The sequence below is a fragment of the Apium graveolens genome, chromosome 11 (assembly GCF_009905375.1).
Source record: "Apium graveolens cultivar Ventura chromosome 11, ASM990537v1, whole genome shotgun sequence".
NCBI lineage: Eukaryota > Viridiplantae > Streptophyta > Magnoliopsida > Apiales > Apiaceae > Apium > Apium graveolens.
In genome coordinates, this window is record NC_133657.1 from 166,540,881 (window position 1) to 166,553,546 (window position 12,666).

The 12,666-nt window shown below is 34.2% G+C and overlaps 1 protein-coding gene and 1 pseudogene across 1 annotated transcript; both read left to right on the plus strand.

Moving 5' to 3' along the window:
* Positions 1-897: 897 nt before the first annotated feature.
* LOC141696104 (uncharacterized) lies at positions 898-1,921 on the plus strand. The gene is made up of 3 exons (XM_074500291.1): positions 898-1,047; positions 1,245-1,691; positions 1,811-1,921. Exons 1-3 carry the CDS (start codon positions 898-900, stop codon positions 1,919-1,921), a joined length of 708 nt encoding a protein of 235 aa, XP_074356392.1.
* Positions 1,922-5,524: 3,603 nt separating this feature from the next.
* LOC141696105 (putative CoA ligase CCL7) lies at positions 5,525-12,250 on the plus strand (annotated as a pseudogene).
* The last annotated feature ends 416 nt before the right edge of the window (positions 12,251-12,666 follow it).

A 12,666-nucleotide genomic window follows, 5' to 3' on the forward strand; every position in this document is an offset into this window, starting at 1 on the left:
GTTTACTTCGTTTCACTTGCAATAAGATGATCTTTATATGTTTATTATATGTCCGATTCTCGTATATTTTGTATCTGATTCATTATCCATCGAAATTTATTGAGCTTATTCTCGTTGTAAAGGAATTTATTGAGCTTCTTTGTGTTTTTCCAAAATCTGCTTATATGTATGTCAAAAATCTGCATTTTGTGTAATCTGATTGTATGATTCAAGGTGATATGCAGTAACTTCTAAAATTCATAGTAAGTTAAATACTTGTTCAAATATTATGAGCCATACCATTATGGAAAGATTCCGGAATTTTATACATTTTTCGTGTTTTATACTTTTTCAGATAAAATCATCTTCATAGAGTAAATTGGTATTCTTTGAAACTGATCAGATTTGACTTTATCATAATTAGCCATTTTGTACGATATTTGATTTGAGATATTGGATCTATATGTTTCATCTTTGTTTGCTTTAATAGTTCCCACCTTCCTTGCTTTAATATTGAGGTAAATTATAAAGGTGAAAATGGGTGCAACGTGTTAAGATGCTACATATACAGTAGATTGCATTCAATGTACCATTAGATTGAATTCAATGCACCATCATCATGTTATATTATCATGCATTTTTAAATATTAATGCATATGTGTTTTCCTCGCATATTTTAAATATTGAATGAATGTGCTTATTATAAAAGCGTTAACGAAGCATGCAAATGAAAGGGAACCAACTTGAGATACAGCAGAAATTCATGGGCATGAATATAAATTCATGGCCATGAATTTATTCTAATTTTATATTATGTTTATTATACATGTGAAATATGAAATTTTGGTGAACTTCTATATTAAGATATATCATTATCTTGATATTAATGTGTATTACCCTCTCCTTTTAGTAATCAAAATGTCGAATCTTACAAAGCTTGAATTCAACGCACTTCATGTCATCGGAAAAAATTATTTGACATGGATTCTTGATGCTGAAATCTATCTTAGTACAATGAGCCTCGGTGACACTATAAAAGAGGGAAATAAAACCTCCGAACAAGATAAGGCAAAAGCCATGATATTTCTTCGCCACCACCTTGATGAAGGATTGACTATTAAAGATCCCTCAACACTTTGGAAGAATCTCAAAGAAAGATATGACCACCAAAAACAGTGATACTTCCTAAAGCTCTCTATGATTGGCTACACTTGCGATTGCAAGATTATAAAAATGTGAGTGAGTATAATTCTGCCATGTTTAAGGTTACATCTCAATTGAAATTATGTGGCGAGAATATCACCGATAAAGATATGTTGGAAAAAACATATTCCACTTTCAATGCAAATAATATGCTCTTGCAGCAACAATATCGTGAACGTGGATTCATAAAATATTCTGAGCTGATTTCTGTTTTGCTTCTTGCTGAACAAAACAACGAACTTTTGCTGAAAAATCATCAAGAACATCAAACTGGCTCAACACCATTCCCTGAAGTGAACGCGGTGACTAATAATGAATATAGAGATAATAAAACAGTTGGACGTGGACGTGGACGTGGGCATGGACGTGGACGTGCCCGTGATCATGATTTTGTGCATGGTAGAGGCCGTAATCAACAAAATCCCCCCAACTTTAAAAGAAAGCCTTACTACCAGAAACAGACAATAAATAAAAATCTGAGGGTAGCACGATGGCTAAAAGGGGTGAAAGTACTTGTAGTCGATGTGGAATGAAAGGTCACTGGAGAAGTACATGTCGTACCTCCAAGCACTTTGCTGACCTATATCAAGCATCTTTAAAGAATGTTGAAACTAATTTCACCGAACAGAATGATCTAGTTGATCCTTTCGCCTTTACTTACATGGAAGTTGGTGATTTCTTTGAAGATGTTGATGTGAATATGCCTAAATTTGGTGGTGATGAGCCTAAGAATAACTAAACAAGGCCTTACATTGACTTTTGAACTATGATAATCATCCTTATCAGTTGCTTATATAATTTTCTTTTCGATACTGAAGTACTTGAGATATTCTACCTCTACTTCTAAATTTATTTTTTCGTGAAGAAATATGCCCAGCAGCCTCTCATCATGTGTTATAAAAAATGAGGAATCTTTTTGTTTGGCGAATAGTGCAACAATACATACAATTTTGAAAAATAATGTATATTTTTCACATCTAATATTAGCCAAAGCTAATATAAATACAATATCAGGTGCATCGGATATAATTGAAGGCTCCGGAAGAGCAAGTATAGTGCTACCCAATGGTACATGTTTATTGATTAAAAATGTAATGTTTTCCACCCGATCGAAAAGAAATCTTTTGAGCTTTAAAGATATATGCCACAATGACCATCATATTGAGACGATAAATGAACGTGATGATGTATATTTATGTATCACGACTATAGTCTCAGGGAGGAAACATGTGATAGAAAAACTCCCATCACATAATTCCGGATTATATTATACTTTCATAAATCCAGTTGAATCGCACATGACTATTAATACAAGATCTGTTGACCCGAGAAATTTTACTATATGGCATGATCGTTTAGGCCATCCGGGTTCAACAATGATGCGAAGAATTATTGAAAATTCAAATGGACATCCAATCAAAAATAAAATTGTTCCATTGTCCAAAGATTTTTCATGTGTTACTTGTATTCAAGGAAAAATTGATAACAAAACCATCTCCTGTGAAAGTTGCCATTGAATGCCATTTCAGTACTTTGTGGTACTCATTGATGCATCAACAAGATGGTCACACGTTGGTTTATTGTCCACTCGTAATGTGGCTTTTGCACGACTCCTTGCTCAAATAATTCGATTGCGAGCACAATTTCCTGATTATAATATAAAGAAAATAAGATTGGACAAAGCAGGAGAATTTACATCCCAATCTTTTAAATATTATTGTATGTCTATTGGGATTGAAGTGGAGCATTCTGTTGCCCACACACACTCAAAATAGTCTTGCTAAGTCTTTCATTAAAAGGCTACAATTAATTACGAGACAATTACTTATGAGAACAAATTTACCAACTACTTCCTGGGGACATGCAATATTACATGCGGCTTCTTTAGTCCGGTTTAGACCGACTTCTTATCATAAATATTCCCCAATGCAACTTGTAAATGGTCAAGAACCAAATATCTCTCACTTGAAATTTTTTGGGTGTGTAGTTTATGTTCCAATAACCCCTCCCCAACGAATAAAAATGGGACCCCAAAGAAGATTAGAGGTATATATTAGATTTGATTCTCCCTCCATTATAAAATATTTGGAGCCCAAGACTGGAGATTCATTCACGGCAAGATTTGCCGATTGTCAATTGATGAGACACTTTTTCCTGCATTAGGGGGAGATAAGACAAAATTTGAAAAATAAAAGTAAGAAATTTTGTGGAATGCAGTATCCCTGTCTTATTATGATCCTCGAATAAATCAATGTGAACTTGAAGTTCAAAAGATTATCCACCTACAAGAAGTCGCAAATAGATTTTCTGATGCATTTACTGATGTCAAGAATGTGACAAAGTCACATATACCAGCTGTTAATGTTCATTGTAATATTATACTTCCCGAAGAAGATAATAAAATCATACTAGCAACTAAGTCTAAAGCACGCCAGAAGTGTGGTAGACCTATTAGATCCAATGATAAAATTCCAAGAAAAATAAGAAAACTTGATAAGAAAGTTGGAACATCAAATGACATCATAAATTTGATCACTGAAGAGACGTCTTCTAAGGATGATCAAACACCTGAAATTGTTGATAATGAAGAGACCTCAATAAATTATGTCATTTCAGGAAATAGGTGGAACAAAAAAGAAATTGTCATGGATGATATATTTGCATATGCAGCTGCACTTGACATTTCTGAGGAAATCGAGGATCATGAGCCTAGATTGATCTATGAATGTAAAAGAAGAAATGATTGGCCAAAATGGAAAGAAGCTATTGAAGCAGAATTGAAATCACTTGAAAAACGCCAAGTTTTTGGACCTATTGTCCGAACACCTACAGGTGTAAACCCGTTAGATATAGATGGGTATTTGTGCGTAAAAGAAAAAAAATGAAATTGTGAGATACAAGGCACGCCTTGTTGCTCAAGGCTTCTCACAAAGACCGGGAATCGATTAGGAGGAAACTTATTCCTCGGTAATGGATGCAACAACATTCAGATTTTTGATAAGTTTATCATTCTAGAAGGGCTCCGAATGAATTTAATGGATGTTGTGACTACCTACTTGTATGGGTCACTCGATAGTGACATTTACATAAAGATCCCTGATGGATTAAAAATGCCTGAAGTATATAGTTCAAGACCCCGAGAGATTTACTCAATTAAATTACAAAGATCATTATACGGATTGAAACAATCAGGTCATATGTGGTACAATCGTCTCAGTGAATATATTTTGAAAGATGGATATACTAATAATGTAATATGTCTATGTGTTTTTATTAAAAGGACAAAATTGAGGTTTACTATCATTGTAGTATATGTTGATGATTTAAACATCATTGGAACTCCAGATGAACTCCATGAGACGATTGGATATTTGAAAAGAGAGTTTGAAATGAAGGATTTGGGTAAAACAAAACTCTGCCTTGGTTTTCAAATTGAGCATTTATCTAAGGAATCTTTGTCCACCAGTCTTTATATATTGAAAATATTCTTAAATGGTTTATTATGGATAAGGCATATCCTGTGTGTACACCCATGATTGTACGATCATTAGAAAAGAATAAGGATCCATTCTGCCCAAGAGAAAAAGGAGAAGAAATTCTCGATCCTGAAGTACTATATCCAAGTAAACTAAAACATGTTTTATTATACATGTTTTGACATAATTATAAATTAAGAGCGTGTTAATCTTGAAGTTTCAAAATGATAATTTTATTTAATCCCCACTAACCTATTTTATAAAGTTCTAACTAATTTTGCAGGCGGCAAGTGATAGGGAATCAAAAATTGAATAAATTAAGTGGAGATTTTCTTTTGCTATGAATTTAATTGTTGAAGACAATTTTTAACGAGGCAGCATCACGTGCAAGGAATGATGATAAAAGAAATTCAGCAGATTTCTTTACAAAGGCATTTCCTACCACTCCATTCGAGAAATTAGTACACATAATCAGGATGTGCAGACTTCGAGATCTATGTTGATATTCATAGTCATGTCAAAATGAGGGGATATATAATACGCTCATTATTACACGTGCTTAACACATATACTCTTTTTCGGTTTTTTCAGAGGATTTTTCCTAGTAAGGTTTTAACGAGGCATGGTGTTCTTATGAGTCATTTAAGGGAGAGTGTTATATATTAATAGATGACTCTTAACCTTTTATATTTCATTATTATCTAATTCTCTCCATCTCTCTTATATATATTATATATAACAACTACTTTCTTTTTGCGCTGATGAATTCACAATTTTACTATGGACAAAGGGAATAAAATATGTTAAAAATGCGGAGAAAATAATGTAGATAGCCCGATGGAAACAATATTCAAGATTGAACAAAACAATATATCACTACCTCAATATCACTGTCCAAATTCTTGCAACAAAAAAATCTCAATAGTTGGGTCTCTCTCTCTTTTAATGGAAAAATCAGGGTATGGCCTAGATGGAATATACAGATCACTCAGGCCACCACTAAACCTCCCTAAAAACTCAAACATCTCCATGACATCTTTTCTCTTTCGTAACATCTCTTCATACCCTCATCACCCTGCAGTTATTGACTCCAACTCTAACCAAACTCTCACTTTCTCTCAACTCAACTCCACTGTTTCCAAGCTCTCACGTGGCTTACAACAACTTGGTGTCAAGAAAAATGATGTAGTTCTGATTTTTTCGCCAAATTCACTTCACTTCCCTGTTTGTTTCTTTGGGATCATTAATGCTGGAGCTATTGCCACAACTGTCAACCCTAGTTACACTTCTCAAGAGGTAGCAAAACAGGTTCAAGATTGTAACCCTAAAGTTATTTTTACTGTTTTTGAGCTGTTTGATAAGGTTAAAGAGTTCGGTTTGCCTGTTGTGATAATAGGTTTTGATCAAAATGTGAATAAAATGGATTCTAGAATTGTGTTGTTTGATGATTTGTTTAGGAATGATGGGTCTTTGTTGTTTCCGGTTGATGTTTCGGGTGATGACACTGCTGCTTTGTTGTATTCTTCGGGTACTACTGGGATTAGTAAAGGCGTGGTATTGAGTCATAGGAATTTTATTGCTGCTGCTTTGATGGCTTGTAGTGATTGGATTTGATGGGGGAGTTGAGTAGTGTGTTTTTGTGCATTGTGCCTATGTTTCATGTCTTTGGACTTTGTGTTATTACTTATGCTCAATTGCAAAGGGGAAGTACGATTGTGACAATGGCGAAATATGATTTGGAAGTGCTTTTGAGGACGGTTGAGAGGTATAAGGTTACACATACATGGATTGTGCCTCCGATTGTGCTTGCGTTGGCGAAGTATAATGGGGTTGAGAAATTTGACTTGTCGTCTTTGAAGCAAATTGGTTCCGGTGCTGCTCCGTTGGGTAGAGAGTTGATGCAAGAATGTGCTAAGAAATTTCCGCAAGCGTTGGTTATGCAGGTTTGTTTGCTGTATTATGGATATTTATATCAGCCCAGTTTATGATTTTCACATCGTTTCTTAGATCAGTGTGAAAGTTCTTAATTTAATATTAAAATCTGTCCATATTTTCAGATTATTATTTTAAATATTTACTCAGATGTGATAACATAATAATTTTGTGCTTGGATCAAATATGATGCAATTCTGTTTAATTGCAATCCACTTGTGCTGGGATTTTTGGCAATTTGCATATGGTCAAGGTCAGCTGTGCACCTGTTTTATGAGGTTACAATCTATAAAAAATGACTGGTTCTGTTAAAACTTCTTCGTATAGATGGAGCGGTGGCCATTGACACTTTTGCTTTCCCCTTCTCTCCCCTGTTTTTCCATTCTTCAAAGGCCAGTAACTTGCTGGTATTTTGCATTCTGTATCAAAGATCTATTTTGTATGTTATCAAATTCTAATATATTAATCAAAGATCTAGTTTATCTGTGTCTACAAACTTATTTCTCTTAATTGAAAGTGTTTAACCATGGTTTGAATAACTTTACAAACAATTTTTTTCCATAGAATTGCTATGTATGTGCATAACCATTAATGGAAATAATCACCTGTGTGTTTGGTACATTAGAACCGGTTATATAGTATTGAATTCCCTTTAAACACTGAGGTTGGACCTGTATCTTCTCCAGATATCTGGATTGAAAATTAGAATATGTGTATAAGGAAACACTTAAGGATACAAACAAGCTAGAAAAACTGGTCCTCTAGCTTGGACTACATAAGCTTACTCTTGTTCAAATAAATCAAAATTCCAATCAGAACTCAAATGCATAAAGTTGTAGCGGTGTTTTCTTTGTGAGGGTGTTAAAGCATATGAAATTTCTGTCAAGAAATTCTCTTTTATTTGTAGTACATTGTATGAATTATAGTTTCTGGTAAATTCAAAATTTGTTTTGTAACACCTCAGTTCACATCGAAGAAATTTTGGGACTTCTGTTCTGTTTACGGGTAAAGTACTACTAATATTTGTAACAACAAATCATCTACCCAAGCATTTGGGACAGTAGGCTTCTGCTTATTTCAGACTCGTCCCGATTTCAAAAAAGGCTCGGGATTTGACCGGGATTGTCACATACGGGCAAAGCACTACTACTATTTGCATCAACAAATCATGATCTTTTGGAGGCCTGTTATGGGCTAGTTGTTCATCTAAGTTTGCTGCATTTGGGACAGTAGACTTCGACTTATTTCGAACTCGAAATCGGGACTTGACCAGGTTGCGAAAAAAGCTCGGGATTTGACCCGGGTTGTCACATGTTTAGTGGCTATCCATATGTGTGCTTGATTCTCCTGTAGAGAATACCCTACGGTTGTCATATTGTGAATAGAGTCTATATTGGTTGCTAATTGGATAGATAGAGAGACTTAGAATTTCTTGTTCCTTTGACAAAAGTATTTTCCTTGCTTGTTCCGTAGTTTGTAGCAATGTCTTTTGATAAGCTTTTAGTAATCTAAAACTCTGTTCATTCAGGGTTATGGTATGACGGAAACGACTGCAGTAGTGTCTGTGGAGAGTCAGCTTGGAGGTCCTCGACATACTGGTTCAGCAGGAATGCTTGTTCCTGGAGTGGAATGCCAAATTGTGAGTGTGGATACACTTGAGCGTCTTCCTCCTAAGCAGTTGGGTGAAATATGTGTTAGGGGACCTAACATCATGCAAGGTAAGCTTTCAATTATATATTGTCTTACTATCAAGTGTCTAGAGAATCTTTAAAACAACAATTAAATCTCTTGTTCATCTCCTTATAGTGAAAGTAAATGTTAGCATGTGTTGGACGGTATGAGAGTTGTCGCTGCATACAAATTATTACTTATACTAATAGTAGCATTACTGAATATACAATCAAATCAAATGGCTAGTCTACGATGAAATTTCCGGTTACTTATTCCCTGAAAGATATCTCAAAACTGTAGGAATTGATTTCCCAATCAGCCAAACACATATCCATTCTTTAATTTATCAGTGTGTCTTACCACCATTCAACTTCCTTTATTTCCTGCTAGAGTAATTATTTCTTTTTTAGGTGTTTAAGGATTTGTTGTAACAGCCCGTGCTTCCCGCGTTATTAATTCTAAATTGAAACTAAAGTAAAATATAATTTTAATTTACTCCAGAATTAAGTTTTCGAAATTCAATGATATCCGACTCGAATCTTAGAAAAAACCTGAAATATTAAAAGAATGAGCTGTGAAGTCCAGTAAGCAACTACCGTCCAACGGTTCAAAATAATATTTTATTTTATTTTCAAAAACGCAGTTTAGACATGTATCACAAAGATCACATAAAATCACGCATATATTCGATAACAACTTGAACAAAGATGCATACCATATAATCTATAACAATTATCAAAGCGAAATACACCAGACATTCTATAATACACATAATCAAAATTCTTTTCAAAATCCAACGGTTCTAAATTACGGTCGCACTATGGCAGCGACACGGCTCTAAATTCGATATCTCGTTAAGACAAACTCAACAAGGCATTTATGTGTTCCAGAACGCGCGTAACTAATTTCATATTGTCACACCATCTAGTGACCGGATTCTATGATTCGATGCATAATCTAAAACTGAGGGATTCTGAGAACAAATTCTTTTCTTATTAATCACATATCGATATCTTAATTACGACAACAAATCAAATAGCTATGAACATGTAATCAACGTACATAATACGTTACACAATAAATACGAAGCAACGAATAATCACTTACAGAACACGTAGGCAAATAAGTAATACAGAGCAACGGGAAGTTACTTACCTGAGTTACGCAAACAAATAATCCATGTTATGACACATATCCAATACCTTGCATACCATCAAACACGAAACATCTAAAATTTCGATCTTCTCCATGATTCCAATTCTGATCAGATCTTTTATTGCCCTTTTGACACTGTAAACGACGTTTTCTTGGAAAACACAAAACATGAAAACTGAAGAAAATGAAAAGTCCCTTCCGAAAAGTTCAGAATCAACGAATTATAACTTAATGAATTTTCTACGAATTTTACAAGACTGCTGATTGTTATGAGAAAAAACCCTACGAATTTTAACAATAAAAACGAGGAAGACGAATATGGTGTATTTATAATGTTACAAAACCCTATTTCTTAATCTACAGTTATCCATATTAAAATCCGATCCAAATTTTAGACTCATTAATCTAATTCAATTTAAATCCTAATCTATAACAAAAAAAATCTTTTTTTCTATTATTCTATTATGATTATAATTTTAAAAATTACGGGATATTAATTTGTTCTTGAATTTTTTTAACGAGTGACTTTCGTTTTATACAAAGGTTTTAGTCTGCGAAAATTCCTCATATGTTATTATCCTTTTTTTCTATGACAACCATAACATGTTGCTAATATTATCATTCCATTATCAGGTTATTTTAACAATCCACAAGCTACAGAGCTTACTATAGATAAACAAGGCTGGCTGCACACAGGCGACCTTGGTTATTTTGATGAGGAAGGACTACTATATGTTGTTGATCGAATTAAAGAGCTCATCAAGTACAAAGGATTTCAGGTAAGAATCGACTATGAACTGTTCTACAAAACATGATTGTTGCTTGGGTTTGATACCTTACAAAATTGGATGGAAGGTGCTGGAGGAGAAAAGAAATAGAAAAGTAACGAAGATGAGGAACTTATTAAATTAGTTATATACAATCTTAATTGTATGTAAGAGTATTTGTATTATCTTTTAGAAATTTTATATTTTTTGATAGTCATTAATTGGGAATTTAAGTAACTAGTTTGGTATCATCCTACATTAATCAGACTTAGAATTTTATGAATTGCGATTTGAAAATTTGAGGATATAAATTTGTTTAACCTATACCCTGCGAGAAGATTGCAGAGATAGGTCTCCCCTGCTTTTAGCTCTTTCTTAACCTTGTCAGCGTAAAAAAGGAAGCTAAAAGTAGTAAGTGATTCAGACATATTGGCTATTGCCTTACATCCTCGGATTTGGGTCATTTGATTAACTTGTAAGGAATCAGGGAAATTTCTGACAAAACCGTGGTGTTGCTTTGGTTTTTTGTAGTTAATCCCATAGCTCGTCTATGCACTTCCCCGGTTCCAGCACCTCTCTAACTGATTAGGATTAATGTGCTAGGTACATCAAGATAACTTATGGATATTAAGGACCCTTCTTTTGTTACTTTAACGGATGACTCTTTTTATAGAAATTTTGATCTGTATCTTTGAGCTGGTGTGATTGTTCAGCTGCTGCAGTCCCTGAATATGGCACTGATGTACGTTGGAAGCCTTCTGTAGTTTATGTTTTTGGCATGCAGGATTCTTAAAGTAAAACTTTGGGAAGCCTTCTGTGTAAAAGTCCTCCCAAATTGAGAAAGTCTCCGAGTATAAAACTGGAATTTGATGAGCATACAAAATTATAAGAAAATGTGAATGCATCTGTTAAGTGTAATGCATTCACTTAATAGTGTCAGTTACATTATAGTCAGACTTTCAGTAGGGCTGAAAACATTAGTCTATTGTATCAGTTTCCTATTAGTGAACTCGGGATTTGTAGCCTCTTATTGTATCAATGCAGTTGAATTAGATACTTCTAGGGGTTGGCCAGCTAATTTAATTTTCCCTAGCGGCTGTTCAAGTTATTTTTATGCATAGTTGTTTGTGTACATAGCGGCTCTACATTGATGTTCATGATATTTTGAGAATTTTCAAAAGTTCCAATTATGATTGTAATCCATTTTGTGGTATGTTTCTTGATTCTTCTTGTTAGGTTGCACCAGCAGAGCTTGAAGGCCTACTCGTGTCTCACCCAGACATATTAGACGCTGTAGTCATCCCGTAAGTCGCCTCAATGTTCTCTCAAATATAAAATGTTTGGTTCTTTTAGGCACATGAGAATCTCTAAATTATGAACAATGAAGTAGGTGTTTATTTGGAATCTACTCCTTTTAGGTTTCCTGATGCTGAAGCTGGTGAAGTCCCAAGTGCACATGTTGTCAGAGCTCCCAACAGTTCACTAACTGAAGAAGATGTCAAGAAATTTATCTCAGAGCAGGTTAAATGCAACAATCTCTCAAAATTCACAATACATTGTTTTTTAATGATAAAATAAAGAATTGACTAAATAATTGTTTTTCATACAACTGTTGGTACTCATTTCTCATTTGTAAGATCTTTAATCTGACTCTGGTTGATGTTTTTTTGTGAGCAAGTTCATTACAAAGAAACTACACAGTACACGCACACATACCTCAACCGAGGCTCGCACCCTCAACCTTTTTTTACCAAGAGAAGGAGGGTCGTTACTAGGCTACAATGATAGCGGTCTCTAGTTTTTTTTTGCTAAGTTAGGGTCTCTGCTCTCTAGTTGATACTTGATGTAGTTAGTATTCTATGATTTTGTTAAAGAAAGTTCCCTGCTTTTATCAACAAATTATTAACAATCAATACGATATATTTTAACTGTGCAATTGTTTTTTCAGGTTGCGCCTTTCAAAGATTGCGGAGGGGTCACCTTTATAAAATCAGTGCCAAAGTCAGCTTCAGGGAAATTCTCAGAAGAGAACTCGTGAGCAAGTCCGAGCTAAAATCTAATTTATAGCATTTGCCCTGAAAGACTGAATGAACCTACAAAAACATACCATCATACCTAAACTGAGATTTGGGTCACATATTTTGTTTAGCTGTTTCACATTTAGGCCAGTATGTTCAATAGTTTAACTTTCAAATTACGATTCCGCATAATTCGGCAAGTGGGATCAAGATTGGCAGGATTATAATACATTCAAGAGTCGATGAACTTTTAAATTTTAAGGTTCATATATATACTCATTTGTCCTTGTGGTTCAAAAATGTTTCGTTTTGTCCCTTAGATACTGAAATGTTCTTTTTACTTTTGTATGGAAAAAACTGATTTACGGGAAAAAATTGGTGCAAATCAAGCGGTACAAAGGTAAAAATATACGTTTTTGGGACTTAAAAATGAATTTTTTTAACCCAGAGGCATATGATTATTTG

Excerpts from the sequence above, each read along its gene's own strand:
- LOC141696104 (XM_074500291.1), top strand. The coding sequence starts at position 898 with ATGTCGAATCTTACAAAGCTTGAATTCAACGCACTTCATGTCATCGGA. Across the intron at positions 1,048-1,244 it reads AAACCTCCGAACAAGATAAG|GTTACATCTCAATTGAAATT; the intron begins GCAAAAGCCATG and ends GCCATGTTTAAG. Across the intron at positions 1,692-1,810 it reads GATGGCTAAAAGGGGTGAAA|AATGATCTAGTTGATCCTTT; the intron begins GTACTTGTAGTC and ends TTCACCGAACAG.